The 20,523-nt window shown below is 44.9% G+C and overlaps 1 protein-coding gene across 3 annotated transcripts in view; it reads left to right on the forward strand.

The window, feature by feature from the left end:
* The first annotated feature begins 962 nt into the window (after positions 1-962).
* Positions 963-20,523, forward strand: part of RHPN1 (rhophilin Rho GTPase binding protein 1) — a 52,678-nt gene continuing 33,117 nt past the window's right edge. For 2 of the 3 annotated variants that reach the window (XM_027859860.1, XM_027859861.1), the window contains exons 1-2: positions 963-1,207; positions 19,852-19,967. In XM_027859860.1, coding sequence (XP_027715661.1) covers positions 1,121-1,207; positions 19,852-19,967 — 203 coding nt within the window. In that variant the 5' untranslated portion in view covers positions 963-1,120. Of the gene's footprint in view, positions 1,208-19,579; positions 19,723-19,851; positions 19,968-20,523 lie in introns of all 3 variants that reach the window. The other variant, XM_027859862.1, reaches the window with a different exon arrangement.

A 20,523-nucleotide genomic window follows, 5' to 3' on the forward strand; every position in this document is an offset into this window, starting at 1 on the left:
GGGAGGCAGGGGCAGTACTATTACCCCAATTTTGCGCAGAAGAAGAGTGAAGCCTCCTTGCCCAGGGTCTCATAGCTTGTAAATATCAGAGATCAAACTTGCACGCAGGTCTTCAGATACCAGGGACAGTGCTTCCTTAAGCCACCCGCAAAGCAAGGTTATTAGGAAAGGCAAATGAAGAGGTGGTGGAAAGAGCACTAACCCAGGTCTTCTAGGTTCAAGTCCAGCCTCTGTCATTTCCTTCTGTACGATGTTGGGAAAGGCCCTTTCCCTCTCTGGTCCTCAGTTTCTTCTAATGTAAAACGAGGGTGCAGGACTACAGAGATGTTCTCAAAGGTCCCTTCCATCTGTAAAATTCTGTGGTCCCATCATAAGAGGCTACAAAGTAAGTTTGCAAGGGCTGGGGAATTGCATTAGTGGCTTTTCTTCCAAAGTTGTGTGGGGGAGGGGGTTGGGGCAGAGCGGAGCCACGTGACTCAGCAGGAACCCGGGTCTGAGACTCCGTGAAGGGACCGACTGACGGGGCGGGGGGGGGGGGAAGCGCAGGCGCAGGCGCAGGTCGTTTCTCGCTGCCCCCAGGCGGCCCCTCCCCGCTCTCGCCTTCCTGTCTCGGAGCGTTCTAATTCCCACCGTTGCCATGGGTGACAGAATTCCCCCGGGACTCCACCGGGAGGGCGAGGGGCCGAGCAGACCCGCCGAGACCGTTCCGACACCATGGAAACCGCCCACCCCCGCACTTCCATTGGCCCGAGGCCACCTCCATCCCAGCCATCGCCGCAGGCGATTGGGTGAGATCAAATTTTTGCCCTCCCCCACCCCCCCAGTCCTCCTTCCAGCGGTCACCTCCCAACCTTCCCCCCGGCACCCCGCCCCAGCCCCGCCCCCCCTCCCGGTAAGGGGAGTCAAGTGGGAGTGGAGGGCTGGAAAGAGGGCGGGAGCCACTGGAGGGGGTGGAGGGGGAGAGGAGGGACCCGATTGCCCGAACTGCCCGGCCCTGTGGGCTCCGGACCCTGCCCCTGGGTTGTGCACTTGCTTGCACTTGGCCGCGGCCCTGGGCGGTCGCTGCAGGTTGTCCTCCGCGGGACCCGGGCTGCTGGATGTCCCGGCGGCGTGGGCCGAGATGATCCTCGAGGAGAGCCCAGACGGCGAGGGAGAAGGCGACGATGGCTTCTTGCTTCAGCCTGCGGACGAGGGTAGCGTCCGAAAGGTGAGGGGGGCGTCCTGGGCTGGAGAGCCCAGCAGGTAACCCTTCTGGGGAAGCAAAATGCCAGTGCAGGGTTTCCCTTCGACACCCCAACCTCCAGCGAGGAGGGGGGGCGCCTATGACCTGGGCACTGGAAGGGGGCGAGGGTCCCTAGCTTTGCATCCCCTCCCCCCTTCTGCACACACAGGAGCCAGGGCGGGAGGTGGATTGGGGAGACCAGAAAGGAAGGTATTAGCACCAGTGACAGGTCTGGCGGGACCAACACCTGCTGCTTGAGACCTGTTGGCAGGGGTGAGGAGGTGGAGGAAAAGGAGGTAGAGCTGGCTGCTCCCTGAAGCCTGAGAACAGCCTTACTACGGGCTCCTCCCTCCAGCCCCCCCCCCCCCGCCCAAACCAAATGCATCTTTCTCTTCTCCTATTTCTATGACTGTCTCTGAGAATCTCCAGATGGTGCTGGGACCACCAAGTCCCTGGCCCCAGGTCAAGGCTGTGAGGGTGTTACTGACTAGTTTTGGAAAGAAGCCTCCAAGTGTATAGGGTATACTAGGAGATCAAGGAATCCCTCCTGGGGGAGCTGGATAGGATCCTAGAATACAAAATCTGGCAGAAGGGGCCTTAGAGCTTAGAGGGGCAGAGCTTCAAGGGGCTTTAGGACTTGGAGATATGGGGGACTCGGTGGGGTGGGAACAGCCTTTAGAACCATTTAGCCCATTGGTTAACAGATGAGAAAACTGAGGCCCAAAGAAGACAAAGAACTTGGCCATGGTCACAAAGAGTCCATTCTAAAGCTGAGAGTGGAACCCAGGACTCCTGGCTCCCGTTAAGCTATGAGAGAACTTTTATGGAAGCTCAGCACCTGTTACTGTGTTAGGTTTAGCAATTTCTGTATTGTCTGGCACTTTGTTACCAAATGTACTGCCTCTGGGAAGTCTTCTGGGGCTACCCTAGCCTGAAGACATGACTTCTTCCTCCCTTCCTAGTAGGCTTCCATCACTTGACCTTTCCCGTGGGATGCCTGGGACAGCTTTGTTGTAGCGGTGGTTGTCCTGAACTATTATTTGAAACTTTATTTTTTCTTTAACTTTTGAAAAGTTTCCTTGTTCTCATTCCTCTCTCTGGCCTCTCATAACCAGTTACCAGGTCTTGTTGATTCCACCTTCCCCAAATCTCTCACATCCCTCCATTCCCCCTACCACTCTCTTAGAGGCATTAGTTGCCACCATTGCATGGACCACTGCAGTGGCCTCATCTCTATTTTCTCCTCCCTCCAATCTATCCTTCTTACTGCTTCCGCAATACAATTCCTTATGTATCGATCAGGTCATGCTGCTACTCTGCTCAGAAATCTTCAGTCACTTTCAACGCCTTAATTCCTAGCCTTATCTCTGATGACTGTCTTGCAAAGGACTCTGCTTCAGCCTAAATGGGCTGCTCTCTTCCCCTCAAATGTGCTAGACTTTCTTACTGCCACATCTTTGCTCATGATGGTCCCCCTTTGTTAAATCCTTTCCTATCCTTTAAATCCCAGTTCAAAAACCACTTCCTCCAGGAAGCCTTTTCCTGATTTTCCTTGCAGGTAATAATGACCTTCCCCCCTTCTAACCTCTCCCAACAGGTCCATTGTACTTATGTACCATGTCTGTGTCTTTTCCTCTTACCAGACTGTGAGGTACATGAGGGTTGGGACCTGTCCTGTCTAAATTTTCTGTCATTTCTATAACAGTTTAAGATTCACAAAACACTTTCCTTTCCTGGGAAATAAGTAGCATATTATCTCCATTTTATAGACATGGAACCTGAGAGATGAAGTGCTTTGTTCAAGTTCACACAGCCAGTCAGTCAATAAGCATTTATTAAGTGCATACTATGTGCCAGGCACCCTGCTAAGCACTGGGGATACCAAAAGAAGCAAATTATAGTCCCTGCCTTCAAGGAAATGGCCTTATACATGGCCCTTTCCTGGCTAGAGAGTTTCTTGGATTGATCCTCTTATTATAATAATAACAACAACAACAGTAATAATAGCAGCAGAACATTTAAAGCTGGGGCTTTAAGTTTCCCTTGCTTTAATTTTAAAGCCCCCCCCCCCCCCAAAGCAATTTGTTATCTCAGTGGAAACCTCCCTGGGTTGGTGTGGAATTTACTGCTGTATATGTTTTCCTCATTGAGAAAACTTGTCGTTTGTCCTTCAATATGGAGAAGGAGCATTGACGAAATTGTCAGTGTCTGAGAAGTTAACTTGCCTAGGGCCTCAGCTAGCAAACATCTAGTGTGAGATTCAATCCACTTATTCCCTGACTCCTAATTTCCCTACTGAGTCTTATTGCTTCCTCCAAAGCCTAACAGGGTGCTTTGTACACAGCAGGTGACTGATAAATGTTTGCTGAATAAATGATCTGTTTATTAAGGCCTCCGCAGTACCAGGCTACATGTTAGATGCTGGAGATTAAAAAAAATGAACAATCTCTGTCCTCAAGGAGCTTACGTTCTGTTCTATTTGGGGAAAATGACATGTACGTGTCTGTGTATAAAATGTATACAAAGGAAATACAGGTAATTGTGTGTGTGTGTGTGTGTGTGTGTGTGTGTGTGTGTATAAATTTTTTTTTTTTGGTGGGGGAGGATCCAGCAGTACCTGGGTGGATCTGGAAAGGCCTGATGTAGAAAGTGGCATTTGAGCTTGAGCTGAGTTTTGAAGGAGGCTAGGGATTCTGAGAGGCAGAGTGGAGGATTCAGAGTCTCCCAGGCATGGAGGGTTTGTGTGAGATGACCATAAAAAGGCTGTTCAACTGGCTTGTAGAGTGTGTGAAGGGGAGTAATCAGTACACAATGAGTCTGGAAAGGTAGGCTGGAACTAGATGAGGAGTTAATATATCACTGTATTCCTTCCATGAACATTGATTAAGTGCTTACTGTATGTGTCCCAGTTTTAAGTATTCAGGGCTGTTTTAAGCCTAAGGCCGTAGAGGAAACTGCAAATAGCTTTTCCAGTGGTCTTGATGTTTTAGGTTGGTCTCAGCCTCAGATTCATTGGAACAAGAGAGCCTTGGCCCTGGAATCAGGGGAGCTGAGTTCTTGTCCCAGCTCTACCACTAATTTGCTGAATTAATGATCTTGATTTTCTCTCTTTGTCTCTGGGTCTTGATTTAGATGAACAAAAACACTTTCCATCACCTCTCTCCACTCTGAAAGACAGATAGATAGAGCATGTGTTTGTGTCCTGCTTTGACAGACAAGGAGACTGAGGTTCAAAGAGGAGAAGAGCCAGCCCTGGAACACAGGTCTTCATATTCTAAGTCCAGATCACCCTTCTGGGTGCTGTACCTTTTAAAATGGATTTAAAGAGAAGAGGAAGCGGCTGAGTCACAGGCTGAGAGCTCTCTGAGTGTTCCCAGGCGACTCAATGGAGCCATCTCCAGTTTCCACTCCCAGACTGGCTGGGGGCCCTGGCTATTGTTTCAATCAGGTGCTGCTAACTTGGACAGGCCACCTGCAGCCCTGTTCTGAGGGGATCTTGTAACACAAGGAAGCTATTTTCCCCATCTCTAGTGACAGAGCATAAATTCTCTTCCCAAATCCCATACTTTGTTAACCTTCTTAGGGTTCATCAAGTCATAGAATGTAGGCACTGGAAAGTCCCTTGGACTCAGGAAAGCCTAAGTCTCAGTGATTGGTCAAAAGATAGTGGGGAATAATAACCATAACATTACCTCTAGTTTCTATAGAATTTCACAGTTGACACCACTTACCTTTCAGCAATCCAGTGAGATAGATAGGTAGGACAAATATTCTTTCCGAGAAAACATGGAACATGCCTATGGTCATCCAGCTAGTAAATGTTGGAATTGGGACATGCATGCATCTAGGCCCAGTGCCCTGCCTCTTAATGGGAAGGCACTAGATTGCAGCTGGCTATGGAGTACAGAGTGCTGGATTTAAATTCAGAGGACCTAGATTCAAATCCTCTGCCTATATCACTAACCACCTGTGTGAGCAAGTCTCTTAAGGTTCCTCATCTGTAATGGTCAAGGGATTGGACAAGATGGACTTTGATGTCTCTTCCAGCTTTAAATCCGTGATCCCATGGCAGAAAGCTGAGGGCTGGGTGCTAAGGGCCAGGTGAGCAATGCAGACAGTTGAGTGTTGTTAAAAAAAAATTCAGAGGAGACAGGTGATTGAAGACTTCCTTGGAAGACATTAGTTGGGCCTCCATTTCACTTGTCATCTTTATTTACTTCCTGGTCTTCAAGGGGAGCCTTTGCACTTGTAATTTTGAATTTCCTCCTTTCTTCCAGAATGGAGTTGTCCTGAGTGTGGACAGGGACAGATGGTGCTGTTTGTATGTCCTTCCTTCTGGAAGAGGATCAGTGACATCAGGAGGGTGATGTCTTGACTTGGATTTGAATTGGATTTAAGTGAGGCAGAACTTTGCCAAGTCAATCAGCCTCCGTCTCTCTTCCAGTCATCGAAGTCCAGTGGCAGGACATTGGTCAGGACGACTGGCGATGGCCCTCAGGGTTGGGGGGTGGGGACAGATGGTACATTGAAAGATGAGGGGATGGACATGGTGGAGCCCCCAGGAGCTAGAATGCTACAGCTGAAACCTTCCCACCCCTCTTGAATGAGTAACCTCAAGGACAAAGCATGGAGGCAGCAAAATGGGATAGATTCCAGGAATGGTGTGTATCCATTTTAGTTGTATTGAAGGTGAGAAAGGAGAACTAAGACTGGAAAGATAGTTGTCAGATCCTGGAGGGATTTGGATGCCAGTCCGAATGGTATAGAATTTATCCTGTGGGCAATGGGGAGCCATGGGAGGGTTATGAGCTAAGGAGGGGTGCTGTTGGAGTTGGTATTTCATGACTATTTCTTGTGTGGAGCATGGAATGAATATGCAAAAGGCATTTATTTACGGCTTACTGTGTGCAAAGCACTGTGTTAAGTGTTAGAGATACAAAGAGAAAAATAAGACAATCCTTGCTCTCAAGGGGCTCACAGTCTAATGGGGGGAGACAACACTGGGAAGATTTAAACTATAGGTCAGATGGAAAAGTTAGGGTATAGGGGAGAAGCAGATACTAAGGCCTCTTCTTGACTGTCATTTCCACTGATCAACTATCAGTCCCTGAACCATCTGACAGTGCCAGGGGCTTTGGTGACAAGAGCCTTCTTTTCTGGATCTTCAGTAGCTGTGACTGTAGCATCCACAGGAGCAGTTGCCAGGCTGTTTGCAGTATCTCTCATTGCTTCCCAGGATGATGGCTCAGGGCACTGGGTGGCTCTTGGGTTCGAGATCTTGGGCCACTACCTCCATCAGGACCTAAGGGGAGATGGCGGTCACAGTGGTGGTGGTGGTGGTGGTGGTGGTTTGACTTGGCTGGCCCATGCTGTTTCCTGTCTCTCCCTGTGACTGACTTTCTGCTGCAGCGAGGCTGGCTTGCCTGCCCTGAGGGGGTAGTTGGTGAGGACGGCCTGTGCCATCTCAGCACAGGAGTTGCTTTGGATGATGGCTGTAAAGGCTGGGCTGGAAGCTGAACTGGGAACTGGTGGTCCTGAACCTGCTCCTGGGGTTTTAACAAATGTCTCTTCCCAGGCCCTCAGTTTCCTTATCTGTAAAAAAGAGGGGAATGGTCTCTTCTAGCTCTGGAACTGTGATGAGCCTGCAATCTTGTGGCTTTGAAGCAAACCAGCTTCCCCACAAACCCAGGCCTTCTGCTTCCTGACCTGGGGACCTGTTTCTTCTGCCATACCCCGTTGTTCAGTCTTCAGTGTTCTGAAGCTGGAACTAAACTGAACTCCCAGGGTTTTTAATGAGAATAATAACAGCTCTCATTTTGGTGACACTTTAAGTCTTGTAAGATGAGTTCCCCACATTAGTCCAGTGAGGTAGGTGGGGCTGGTATTACCCCCACTGGAAAGATGTAGAATCAGACACCTGGCCTGGAGAACTGGTTCTACCCACTTACTACCCACTTGAGTGACCTCCAGCCTCAGTTTCTGTCTCAGAGAAATGGATATAAGGATATTTATATGAATTAACTCTCTGGGAGAGTTAAGAAGAAAGTGCATTAAAGCCTTTGAGGGCTAATGAATTTTATCTCCCTCTGAGACTGCCTGAGATATCCCTTGGGGCAGAGCCCAGGTCTCTTTCCCTCTCTTCTATCATCCCATCTTCCCTCCTAACCCTGTTCTCAGGACTGAGGCACCTGGGGCCAGGATGGGGTGAGGTCTCGGGGAGGGGGGATCAGTTGAAAAGAAAAAAAAAAGGCTTTGCTGAATTGAACTGCAGAGCAAATGTTACTGAGCTCTAGCTGTCTGACTGACTAGGTAAGGAGTGGCCCACAGAATGAGTGAGGGAACTCCCCTCCCAGCAACATTTTCCATCACAGGAAAGACAGAATTCCTCCCCCTGAACAAATAACTGTGATATAAAATGGAAATAAATGCCTCTGTGTGTGTGTGTGTATGTGTGTGTGTGTGTGTGTAACAGAGAGAGAGAGAGAGAGAGAGAGAGAGAGAGAGGATTTCTATATCATAGTTACCATCTCTGTCAAATGATGGGGTTGTGCTACACAGGGGTTCTTTTCTTTGAAAAAAAAACAGTTTTATTTTCAGCTCTGAATTCTCTCCCTCCTACTTCTTTCTCCTCATTAAGAAAGTAAGAAAAACAAAACCTGTTAACAAACTCAAACAAAACAAATTTCCACATTAAACCATGTCTGAAAAAACGTGCCTTAATCTGCACTTCTCTATCTGGACATGTGGGTAACACGTTTCATCATGAGTTCTCTGGAATTGTGGTTGACCATTGTGTTGATCAGAGTTCCTAAGTCTTTCCAAGTTGTTTGTCTTTACATGATTATTGTTGTAGAAATTGTTCTCTTGGTTCTGCACACTTCTTTCTGAATCAGTTTTTTTTTTGGGGGGGGTGTTAGGCAGTGGGGTTAAGTGACTTGCCCAGGGTCACATAGCTAGTAAGTGCTATATGTCTGAGGCTGGATTTGAACTCAGGTCCTCCTGAATCCAGGGCTGGTGCTCTATCGATACACTGTGCCACCTAGCTGCCCTTCTGAATCAATTCTTACAAGTCTTTCCACATTTCTGTGAAACCATCTCTTTCATCATTTCTTACAGCCCAATAGTATTATATTACATTTATATTCTATAACTTGATCAGCCATTTCCCAATAGATGAGTATCCCTTCAGTTTCCAATTCTTATTAATATTTTTGTACATAAGGTAGACCATGTAGTCTTAACTTTTTTGTGTATCATGGACTCTTGGCATTCCTGTGAAGCCTATGAACGCCTTCTTAGAATAATGGTTTTTTTTTTAATTTTAATTGATTAATTTATTTTTAGTTTTAAATATTAGCTTCTGTAAGATTTTGAGTTTTAAATTTTCTCCCCTGTCCTCTCCTCTCCCCTCCCCAATCTAATATGGGCCGTACTTAGGCAGAGTGATGTTTTTAAATAACTGAAGGAAATGCTAACTTTAAATTAAAAGTTATTGAAAATAAACATATATTTTTTCCTCAACCAAGTTACCCCTCCTCCTTCCAAATCTAGGTGAGGAGTTAAGATCTCTGAGTTATCTTCTAGTTCTAATATTCTTTGATTATGTTACTGTCACAAGAGGATGGGCTGAGGGAATGTTTAGCTTAGGAAAGATGGATGACTTCACACGTATAATCGATATCAACTTGTTTGCCTTCTCAAGGAGGGAGAAAAGGACAGAGGGAGAGAATTTAGAACTCAAATTTAAAAAAATGATGGTTAAAATTTTTTTACGTATGATTGGGAAATATTTAATGAAACAAAAATATATTTAAAAAAGAAAAAGATGGAGAACAGGCTAGCTGTCTTCAAATATTTGAAAGGTTACATATGGACGACAGAGATTAGATTTGCCCTGCTTGGTCCCAAAGCGTAGAATGGAAGCTGTTCAGGGACGTATTTAGACTTGGCCAAAGGAAACTTCCAAACAATTAGAGCTAAAGAGAAGTGAAATGGGCAGCCCTGGGAAGGAGTGAGTTCTTCCTCAGCAGAGATCTTCAAGCAGAGGCCTGATGACCCCTTGTTGGGGATATACAACCATTCCCTTTACAACAGGCAGGCAGGCGGGAGATAGACTAGATGATCCCTGAGATCCCTCCTAATTGAGAAGGATGGATGGGGGACCAAGAGTAAGAAGCAGTGAGGAGAGTGTCCAGTTTTAGCAGGAAAACACAACTCCTGAAACTCTGGGGGATAAAGCTGCCAAGTTATGTTGAATCTAGGTGATAAAGAGCCTTGAGTGATGACTCAGAGGAAGTGAGGCTACCTAGAAAGCGAATGCCTGTAGTACACACCTGGTTCCTATAGCCTTCCTTGACCAAGTTTTAGAAAAGTGCCCAGGGGGCATTTAGTTCAACCTATAAAGGAACAGGAATCTCCTTTAAAACATTCCTAACTGAAAAAATAAAATACTAAATAAATAAAAAGTAAAAAAAAACAAAAACAAAAACAACAACAACCACCTAACAAAATAAATGGTAATCTAGTCTTTATTGGAATACCTCCAGTAACAGTGAGCTCACTACTTAACAGTTCAGCAGCTGGTTCCGTTATTGAGCAGCTCCTTCCTCGCCCAGTTAGCAAACCTCACCCAATAAGCAGAGCAGGGGTGGCCTGAGAGTGCTCGGTACATTGACTTCAAGCTTTACAGCTGACACAAACACTCAGTGAACTCCTGGGGCTTAAACACCCCTGGGTCTTCGCTTCCTTAGCCGTAAGACGAGTTGGACCAGATGGGCTCTGAGGTCTTGACCTGTGACTTTGCAGCAGACCAGCCGCCGCTGGAACCCGGGCCTCCTCTGCCCAGGGACTTGTTTTTCTGCCACACCCCATTGTTCTGTGTTCAGTGTTCTGAAACAGGAACTAAAATGAACTCGTAGGGTTTTCATGAATAATAGCAGTTTAATGAATAATAGTCGTTTGGTGACTCTACTTTCCCCGCATCAATTCTGTAAGTAGGTGGTGCCAGTATTATCTCCATTGGACAGATGAGAAAACTGAGGCTAGAAAACTTAAGTGATTTATTGTAATTGCTCAAGGTCACACAGTTGGTAAGTAGCAACCTAAGACTTGGACCCAGGTTCCCCGAATCTCTTATTTACGCCTCTTTTCAAAGAGCACCATGTTTGGAGCCAGAGTACCTGGGTTAGAACCCAAGCTCTGCTCCTTACTACCTGTGTGAGCTTGGGTGAGTCTTTCTTCCGTGAACCTTCATCTCTTCATCCGTAATAGTTTTTTTTTTTTTTGCGGGGGAGGGTGCCCCCAGATATTGATTAGATGGCTTGGACTCTCAGGTCATTTCAGCTCTACTGAATAGAGTAAGCCTCTAAGGAGAGGTGTCAGATGGACCCAAGCAGCCCTCAGAAACTCCAGAGTGCGGGCAGAACCAGATTAAAATGTAGTTAAGAAATGTTTAAATAAAAATACAATATGATCTAGATACTGTTAATTGGTGATTTTCTTTTCTTTTCTTTTTCTAAATTGGTGGTTTTCTAAATCGACATGTTGCCAGCAGGGATTGTCTGTATTTGAGTCTGATCCCTCTGCTCTACTATACTCCTGTGATTTACTACTGCTCCTTCAGGAACCCAAGCAGTCCTTGTGCTTTGGTTCTTACCCTGAGTGGGGGGTGAAGTGGGTTAGCCCTCCTCTCATCTCTTCACCAGGTTCTGACTCTAGCCTGAAGAAGTGGGCAAGCCGTGGCCCAGGCCCAGGAAAGGGCTTCTTGCCTGAGTTCAGAGTTAGCAAGGATCAGAGTCAAGATTTGAACCCAGGCCACCTGATTTCAAGTCTGGGCACTCTCTCTTCCACACCAGTACCGTCTCCAATAAGAACTCATATTTCTATAGTATTTTAGGGCTTACTCATCATTCTCCTCACTGTGAGAGATTGAAAAAAGACCCTTTGATGAGGAGGATGCCTAGATTAGATAAACGAGGTCAAGACATGATTATCCTGCCCAGTGAAAAGTCAGAATGAGAACATAGGGTTTAATCTGACAGGGCTATAAGACTGGATCTCCCTCCTCCCCAGGCATTCCCTAAGGCCTTAAGAACATCCTCCCAGAGAGAGATCCTCCTGCCTTACACTTCTCCTGCGCAGCCTCTCCCCTCTCCCATCCCACAGGACAACCTTCTTATTCTGCCATTTTCTACCTGTCCCTGCCCTGCATGGGGTGGGGGTCGTCCTTGGCTGTCTATTATCCTGGAGGCAAAATCTGTGCTCTGTATCTTGGCATTCAAGACCCTTCACAGTCTGCTCCCCTTTTACTAATAATAAACCTTGTCTCTGTTTGTATCCTAGCAAACCTCACTTCCTCTTGAATCCAGCCTGCTGCCTGATTCCTGGTTCAGTGATTTGTTTTCCACCACACTCTGTTGTTCTGTCCCCTCTTCCCCACTCCCCTTTTTCTGGAAAGCCAGGTATAGTGGAAAGGGCCCTGACCACAAAGCGAGAGGTCCTGGCTCTGATTCTTCACTTTGCCATTTACTGTCTGTCTCACCTAGGCAAAAGCATTTCCCTCCCTTAGCCTGTTTGTCCTTAAGTAAAATGGGAATAATAATTTATTGTCACACCTGTCTTACAGGGGCTCTTGTGAGGGCCAGGGATGGATATAAAGTTCACTCCTAATTCTGAAGTTAAAATTTGACCAGATGCTTTCCTCTCAACAGCCTTATGAAGCAGAGAGCCCAAGGATTATTATTCACATTTTACAGATAAAGAAACTGAGGCCAAGAGAAGTGAGATGACTTTCTCAAGATTTCACAAGCTAGGACATTTTAGAGCAGGGATTAGAATCAGGGCTTTTAATGGAGATCAGGGTTTGTGGTCCACAAAGGCTTTGTGGAGAAGGTTGGGGCCTGAGCTGGATCTTGAAGGACAGTAGTATTTGAATAGAAGGAGAGTTAGAGAGAGGGTCATTTGGTGGCAGGAACTAGCCTAATATATATCAGGAAAGTCAGCAAGAAATACATATGATTTAGGGGTTGAATGGACCTTAGAGATCATCTAGTTTAACCTACTAATTTTTAAGATGGAGATGAAGACAGAGTGTCGTAGCCAAGGTACTGGATGTGAAGTCAGGAGGACTTGGGTTCAGATCCTGCCTTAGACACTTACTAGTTGTGAGACTCTTGGCAAGTGTCTTAACCTCACTGTGTCAGTTTCCTCATCTGTAAAATAAGGAAAAAAATATAAATGTATATTTTAGCAGCTGGATGGGGATGGTGATCAGGAAAGGTCTCCTGTAGGAGGTGGCATTTGAGCTTTGAAGGGAGTTAGGAGTTTAGAGGTAGAGGTGAACAGGAGGGAGTGGAGGATAGTCTCTGCAAAGGCATGAGATGGAAGATGGAAAGTTCTAGTTAAAAAACAGCCCATAGACCAGTATGGCTGTAGCCCAAGGTGCATGAATGCATGAAGAGCAGTAATACGTAATAAGCTTGGAAAGGTAGACTTGAACCAGATGGTGAAGGGCTTTAAATGCCAAGCAAAAGATGTTTGTATTTTAACATGAATGCAATTTTTGAGCAGGAAAGTGACATGGTCATACCTGTGCTTCAGGAATATCACTTTGTTGGCTGTGTGACAAGTGGATCGAGGGACACTTGAGGCAGGAAGACCAACTAGGATTTCATTGCCATAGTTCAGGGGAGAGATCATGAAGGTCTTAACTAGGGTATTGGTTGTGTGAGTAGAGACAAGGGTTCCGATAGGGGAAATGTGGAAGTAGAAACAATTTGGCAACTGATTAAGTAGATGGAGTAAGGGAAATTGAAGAGTGTTACTGTGGAATAAAGATATAAAGTAGTTGCATCCAGACAAAGATTTACTTAGCAATGCATGGAGCTACGGAAACAGATTGGGTTCAAGGCTGTTGGTAGCAAAGGACATTGACCATTGGTTTCTACCCAGTTTGGAGGGAATAAAAAAATAGGATAAACAGGATGTAGGGATTGAGACACCAGGAGACACTGAGGCAGGAGTGAGGGGGTAGTTTTGTGACATTCCTTAAGTTGGGAGGGGGAATAATCAGGTGATTTACATGAAGTTGAGACTTAACTTCACAGAATGGTGGATAAAGGACAAAATGGAATTATGCATGCTGTTTTTTAATGTAACAGGAATCAAAGATGATACTCAGATTGTGAGCCTGAATGATTGAAAGAGTGATGATGCCCTTGACAAAATTAGGGAAATTGGGAAAGGGATGGTGAATTTTGGGGAAAGATGAAATTTTGTATTAATTAATTAATTAATTATTAATTCTTTTCTTTTATTAAGCACCTACTGTGTGCCAAGCACTGGGCTAACATGTTGAGTTTGAGGTGCCTGTGGGACATCCAAAATGTCTGATAGGCACTTGGTCACAGGAGATTAGAACTCGGGAGAGAGGTTAGGGCTAGATATAAAGTCTGGGAGTCATCCGCATAGATGTATACAAAAAACCCCCAACATATGAAAGCTGATGACTGAGAGAGGGGCTGTGGAGAGATAAGTGGGCCTGTGACAGAGCCCTGAGGTATACTGCCAATTAGGGGGCATAATATAGATGATGATCTAGCAGAAAAGACTGAAGAATAGCACAGTCAGTGCTCAGTAGAGGAACTAATAGAGTGCAGTGTCATGGAAACCCCGGGAGGAAGTGTACCCGAGAGGATAGGTGGGCAGATGTTGCACAGAGGTGAAGAAGGCTGAAGTCTGAGGAAAGCCTGTTCAATCTGGTAACTAAGAGGTCACTAGTTACTGGAGGATATTGAGACCCAATTGTGAGGGGTGGAAAAATGAGTGAGCTGAGAGTTAGTGGATGAAGAGGATAGACAGCTTTTCCTAGGAGTTTGGATGTGAAAGGGAGATAGTAGCTCGATAGGATGATAAGGTCAAGGAAAAGTTGTTTAAGGGTGGGGAGACCTGGGCATATTTCTAAGCATTAGGCTTCCTTCAAATTTCAGCCAAAGTCCCACTTTTATAGGAAGGCTTTCCCAATTCTACCTTAATTCTAGCGCCTTCTATTTGTTGGGTTTTTTTTCTAGTTTATCCTATACATGGCTTATTTGTACATAATTGTAGTTGTTTCCCTCATTAAACTATGAACTCCTTGAGAGCTGACACTTTCTTTTACTTTTCTTTGTATCTCCAGTGCTTGGCACATAGCAAGTGTTTAACAAACACTTACTGACTGACAGGGAAGGACCCAGTGGATCAGTGGTTAGGCACCCTCTTTTCTTCCTGACTTCAGAGCTTCAGATGGATGCAGAGTCCCAGCAAGGGAGCGAGGAACCCGAGATTTTAATCTTGGCCCCATCATGGATCTACTGTGTTACCTTGGACAACTCCTTTGTCCCTCTGTAATAATCAAAATTGTCTATTTTACTTCCTATGATCCTCTGTCTCTTGTTTGGTCATGAATCCTTCCCCTATCCTTACATCTGACAGGTAATTTCTTCCTTGCTTCTATAATTTGTTTATGATGACACCCTTTTATGCCTTTTAGAGTTTTTCTTGGGACTAATCCTTCCTTAACCTACTCTTCCTCTTATTATACCTTCTCTCTTCTCCTATTTCGATGCTGTTTCCTTGTTTAGTGAAATGTATTTCAGTACCTAGGGGGTGTGTGTGTGTGTGTGTGTGTGTGTGTGTGTGTGTGTGTGTGTTCAGATGAGGGGTTCACTACTTCCTCCTTGTTTATATAGACTTTTACTTGCTCATTTCAATTTTGGGATATAATTTTCCCTCTCATTTCTCTCTCTTTGTCCCCCCCTCCCCCAGTATATTCCTTTTCCTCTCCCTTTCCATTCTTTTGAGATCATCAAAACATAACAAAACTAGTCCCAGCCCATCTGTCTTATTAGACTATTAGACTCCTTCTGTGACCTCTGGTGATCATTGAAAGGGTTCTGAGGGGACACATGTATCATTGCTCACTTATGTTTACCTTTTTATGTCTTTCTCGATTCTTTTTTTGGTTTTAAAAGTTTCTATGGTCTTTTCATCAGGAATGCTTAGAAGTCCTCTGTTTCATTAAAGGTTCGTTTTTTCCCCCTGTAGGATTTTATACTCAGTTTTGCTGAGTAAGTTATTCTTAGTTGTAAGTCTGTATCTTTTGCTTTCTGGAATATCATATTGTAAGCTATCCACTTCTTTATGGTGGTAGTTGTTAAATCTTGTGTGATCTTTGTGGCTCCTTGGTACTTGAATTCTTTCTGGATGCTTGCAGTGTTTTGTTTTGTTTTGTTTTTTCTTCTTCTTTGATCTGGAAGTTCTGGATTTTAGTTCTAATGTTACTGAGAATTTTCATTTTGGGGTTTCTGTCAGGAGGTGACTGGTAGATTCTTCCTATTTTCACTTAGCCTTCTGCTTTTAAGAGATCTGGGAAATTTTCTTTTTAAGATTTCTTGAAATATGTGGAGGATTTTTTTATGGTAATGGCTTTTTTGATAGTTCACAGATTAAATTATCTCTCTTCAATCTGTTTTGCAGGTCAGTTGTTTTTGCTATGAGATATCTTATATTTTCTTTTTTTTTAGCCTTTTCATTTTGTTTCAATATTTCTTTTGTCTTATGGAGTCATTAGCTTCTATGTGGTCCATTCTAATTTTCAGGGAGTTTATTGCTTGGGAATGTTTTTGTATGTCTTTTTCCAAGCTATTAATTCCATTTCTAATTATTTCTTCCATTTCTTTCTCGTTTCTTTTCCATTTTTTTCTCTAGAGAACCCATTTATTTATAAAAAAATTTTAACTCATTTAAAAAAAATTTGCTTTATCTTCCCTAGAAATTCTGGTTGAACTTATGCCCAAGCTATGTTTTTCTTTGTAGATGTTTTGGAGTTAATTTTCTTTTTCATAGTTTGTATTTTGAGTATCCCTGTCTCCATAATAGCTTTTTAGGGTGAGATTCTCTTTTGTTTTCTCATTCTTTCAGCCTACTTCCTGACTTTAAATTTTATGTTAGGGCCAGGCTCTGCATACTTATGGAGGGAATGTCTGGGTTAGACTTGCTGTTGCTTTCTGAAGATTATTGAATATTGTTTTATTCCATAATTTCAGGGACAGCCTAGAAGGGAGAATCCTTAATCTTTCAGTGGTTGAATCTAGGGTAAAGTCTGATTGTTGTCTTCTGCAGAGTTCCTTACCTGGGTTTGGGTATGAGCAACAGGCCTGTGGTTTTGCCACATTTGGAGTTCCAGTAGACTGCTGTTGGACTCAGTCACTGTCAGCTAACTGCAGAGTTCTACTTATTCAGTGACATAACTGCAGTTTCTTCCTTGGTTTGCGATTTCTTTGTTGATTATTCTGCTGCAGGGTTCAGACTGGGCTAGAGGCTGGAACTTAGACCTCAGCTCTACTTTGCTTCTGAGGTCAGCCATACAGCTGCAGGTGTATGGTACGGCTATGGTACATAGCTTACAGCCTTCAGCACCCTGAAATGCCACCCCTAGTCTGTCCAGGATTTGTGACCCGGAACTGAGCAGAGAATAACTGAGCTGCCAGTTGGCACCTGCTCTTGCACCCTTCAGAAGATTAGGCCTGTCTCTAATGGATCTGGGGATTCTTCTTGCCTTTGTACATTGCCTCTTCTTGTTCTGAAATGGTCTACATGTGGTTATTCCTCGTCCCCTGTGCCCAGAGACCTCCCTGTCTGTCTCTCTGTGCCTGGCTGGGCTGGAAAAATGACTCATGATTTTTTTTTCTTGGATTTCCTGATCAGGACAGTCTTCCTGACTATATAGACCTAGTGCTCTACCAGCTCTGCCACTAACCTGCCCTAAAATCTACCCAACATTCTAGAATCCTACTTCTAGGTCTTTTAACATTCTCTAGGTACCCATGTGGTATGTCCATCTGCACTCTCTCACTCTTGATACCTAACCAGCCTACATCCTTTTCTGAATATGCATCTTCTAGAGAATATCATTTACTCCTCTTATTGGACTGGCTATGTACTGCAGCCTTTTTATAGGAGGGAAGAAAGAAAGGGATAGAAGAAAGAAGGAAGAAGTGAAGGAAGGGAGGGAGGGAAGGAGGGCCTGCAATGTACCAGGCTCTGTGCTAAGCACTTTACAAATATTTATCTTATTCGATCTACCATATGTCTTCCTTTGTCTTCTGCATTAGTTATGCTTGTGATGTTCCATATTGCCTGACCATAGCATCATCAGAAAAATACTGGTGTTAAAATGATGGGCTTTTTGTGTTAAGCAAAAGTATGGGAGCCTTGAAATCCCTATATCGTTTGCCAGACACAATCCAGATTGCTCACATCTTCTTATTCAAATCTGGGTCCAGGTCATTGTTCCATCTCTAGTGCCTATCTTAGGCATCTGTGCTAACAGACTGACTCAGTGGACTGCCTGCCCACCTACATGCCATTGTTTGGGCAGTAGACCTTTGTGTTGTCCTCATCCGTATCATTTTTCCTGTGCAGTTGTTGAACATCTGATTTCTGACTGTACCCTAGTACCCTGGGGCTTCATGCTACAGTATGATGTTATCCACCACCAGCAGCATCTAGAACCTTTTAACTATCTATTAGGGCATAACATCTATAGTTCCATATTTGAACTCTACACTAGAAATATTCCATGCCAGTGGTGAACATTTTTTGCAAACAGATAATCTCTCTATTTTATACCTCACTTGATATTACCAATCAAAAACTCATTGAGCAGAGTATAAGCTATGGTCTAAAATCTATACTCTAGGACCAGGCTCGATCTAGGTGGATGGGGATGGGGTTAGGAGGTGGAATTTATCATGGTAAATTAACTAATGGACCAGGTTTAGTTTTAGATTTTTTATAGGTAGATATCACTTTGACTTCCACTGTGATTTCTGAGGGACCATCAGAATTTGGGCTTTCCAGGGACCCACACCTTAACACATGAACAGTCAAGACAACTCTCGCTCTTCCCCCAGGGACCTGTATAGTCCTCCAAACTGATAGCACTGTGGTAAAGAATGAGTATAATACAAGAATGCTACCTACTTGTCATTCACCTTTCATGCATTGAAAAGGTTATATGGCATTGAAAGGATATTACATGTATGTTTGTATGTTTGGTGTTCTTGGCACCTGGGCTGGTGGTCTTTTACATGGGCCTTTGCTGGGCTCACATGAAACTACTCCTAGATGCCAGTATGCCTGTATTTGGAGGCCAGGTCATCTTTGGATGGATCAGAGTTGAAGACCAGGCATCACACAAATTAGTGACCCATGACTGCATGGCTCCACTGGGCCTTTGTGGAGCTAAGTTCTTGTAGTCCTCATGGAAGCTGTGGCAATACATGACACCCATTTGGTAGCACAATTCATGCCATTCTTTGGCTTATTAGGGCAATTCTATTTATTCAGCTGAGGGAATTCCCAGTGGAAAAGCCCAGCCAACTGAGTTAGGAGTGGATAGGGGGGAATAGGTGGGGTAGAGGGCAGCGTCTGAATGGAATCCTCCCATTGGCCAAATGAAATAATTTGAATGTTAGAAGCGCAGCAGCAGCAGCAGCAGAAGAAGAATGTATATAATAATTGTTGGGTCTGTCACAGAACCATTTAGCTTGTCTACACAATACATGTGGCTAGGTAGCATTTCATCTGAAAATATTTGAGCTTTTTAGTGGATGTCTGGCTCAATGTGTATATTGCACTGGTTCAATATGGTGGCCAGAAAGGCTAATGGTATTCAAAGCTGCATTAAGAGAGATATAATGTCTTGAACAAAGGAGGTAACATCTCTTCTGTGCCCTTCCCTTGTCAGACCATACAAATATCAGACTATACTGTGTGTAGTTCCTAGCATCCTGCTTCACAGCCTGGACCAGAAGAAGGTTACCAACATAGTGAGAGAAGTGGAGAGTGTACCATAGGAGGCTTTGCTGAAGGAACTGGGAAATGTTTAGCCTGAAGGAGAGAAGATTTAAGTCATGTTAGTTATTTCAAGATATTTGAAGAACTGCCATGGGGGGTAAGGTATTTGATTTGTTCTTCTTGGCCTCAGAATGAAGAACTGGGAATAGTGCGTGGGAGATGCAGAGATGCAGACTTAAGCTTGATGTGAGGCAACTAGAGCTAACCCAAAGTAGAGTGGGCCTCTGAGGGAAGTATTGGGCTTCCCATCATTGGAGGTCCTCAGACAGAGGTGGGTGACCTTTTAGTGGGAACGTTATAGTCAGGCAGAAGTCTTACTTGGAGGCCTCCGAGGCCTCTTCCAGCTCTTCAATTCTGTGATTCTTTGAGATGAGATTTGACATAGTTATGAGCAGTTTGGAATGATTGAGAAGTCCTCTTTATTTTCTGAAATGTGACCCAGGCCATCTTGTCCTTCAGACGTCACAGGTACAGTGACCATCCTGTGGGCTTGTGTCGATAATGTAGGGCATAGAGGAAAGTGTCCAGCTTCTGGAGGATGTGCAGGGTAAGGAGGAGAAGGCAACACGGTGAAGTTCTTATGAGCAAGCTTCTTGGAGAAGGTGAGTTTTGGAGCCACGGAGGCTAGAAGGAGGCATGATAGCAGGGACAGGTGGAGAAGGAGATCTGTGGTCTCCAGCTGCACAGGCCATCTGTCTTATCATGAACCCTCTTCAATCACCTCCCTGCAGGGCTGTAGCCCCCTGGTCCAGACCCAGAGGAGCCGCCTGCAGAACCACCGGGCCAGGATCAACCAGCAGATCAACAAGGAAATGAGGATGCGCACAGGGGCAGAGAACCTCTTCAAGTGAGTGCACTGAACTAGCCAAGATGTTCTCAGAATGGTCTTTGCAACGTCACATTCCGGAGTTATTCTCTGGGAAACTCCTTGTGGAAATCGGTCTTAACCCCCTTACCTGTGTGGGCCATATCTCTCCCCATCTAGTTTTGGAGGCTTCCTAAAGGCAAAAATTGTCTCCTCTCCCCCATTCTAGGGGTTCTCCGAGGGTCAGGTCTGTGTCCCCCCTGCCACTCTGGGTGTATCCTGATACCAGGTGTATCCCCTGGTGTCCTGAAGGCAACAGCTGTCTCCTCCCAATTCTAGGGGTTCCCTGGAAGCTGACTCTGTCTCCTCTCCCTATTTTAGGGGTTCTCCGAGGATCAGGTCTGTGTTCCCCCCCCGCCATTCTGGGTGTATCCTGATACCAAGTGTATCCTCTGGCATCCTGAAGGCAACAGCTGTCTCTTCCCAATGCTAGGGGTTCCCTGGAAGCTGGGTCTGTGTCCTCTTTTCCATTCTGGGGGCTCCCTAACCCTGACCTCACCAACTGTCCATTGGGCATTTCCAGCTGACTTTTCTATCG

Source organism: Vombatus ursinus, unplaced genomic scaffold (assembly GCF_900497805.2).
Source record: "Vombatus ursinus unplaced genomic scaffold, bare-nosed wombat genome assembly UNPS02014173.1, whole genome shotgun sequence".
NCBI classification, from domain to species: Eukaryota; Metazoa; Chordata; class Mammalia; order Diprotodontia; family Vombatidae; genus Vombatus; species Vombatus ursinus.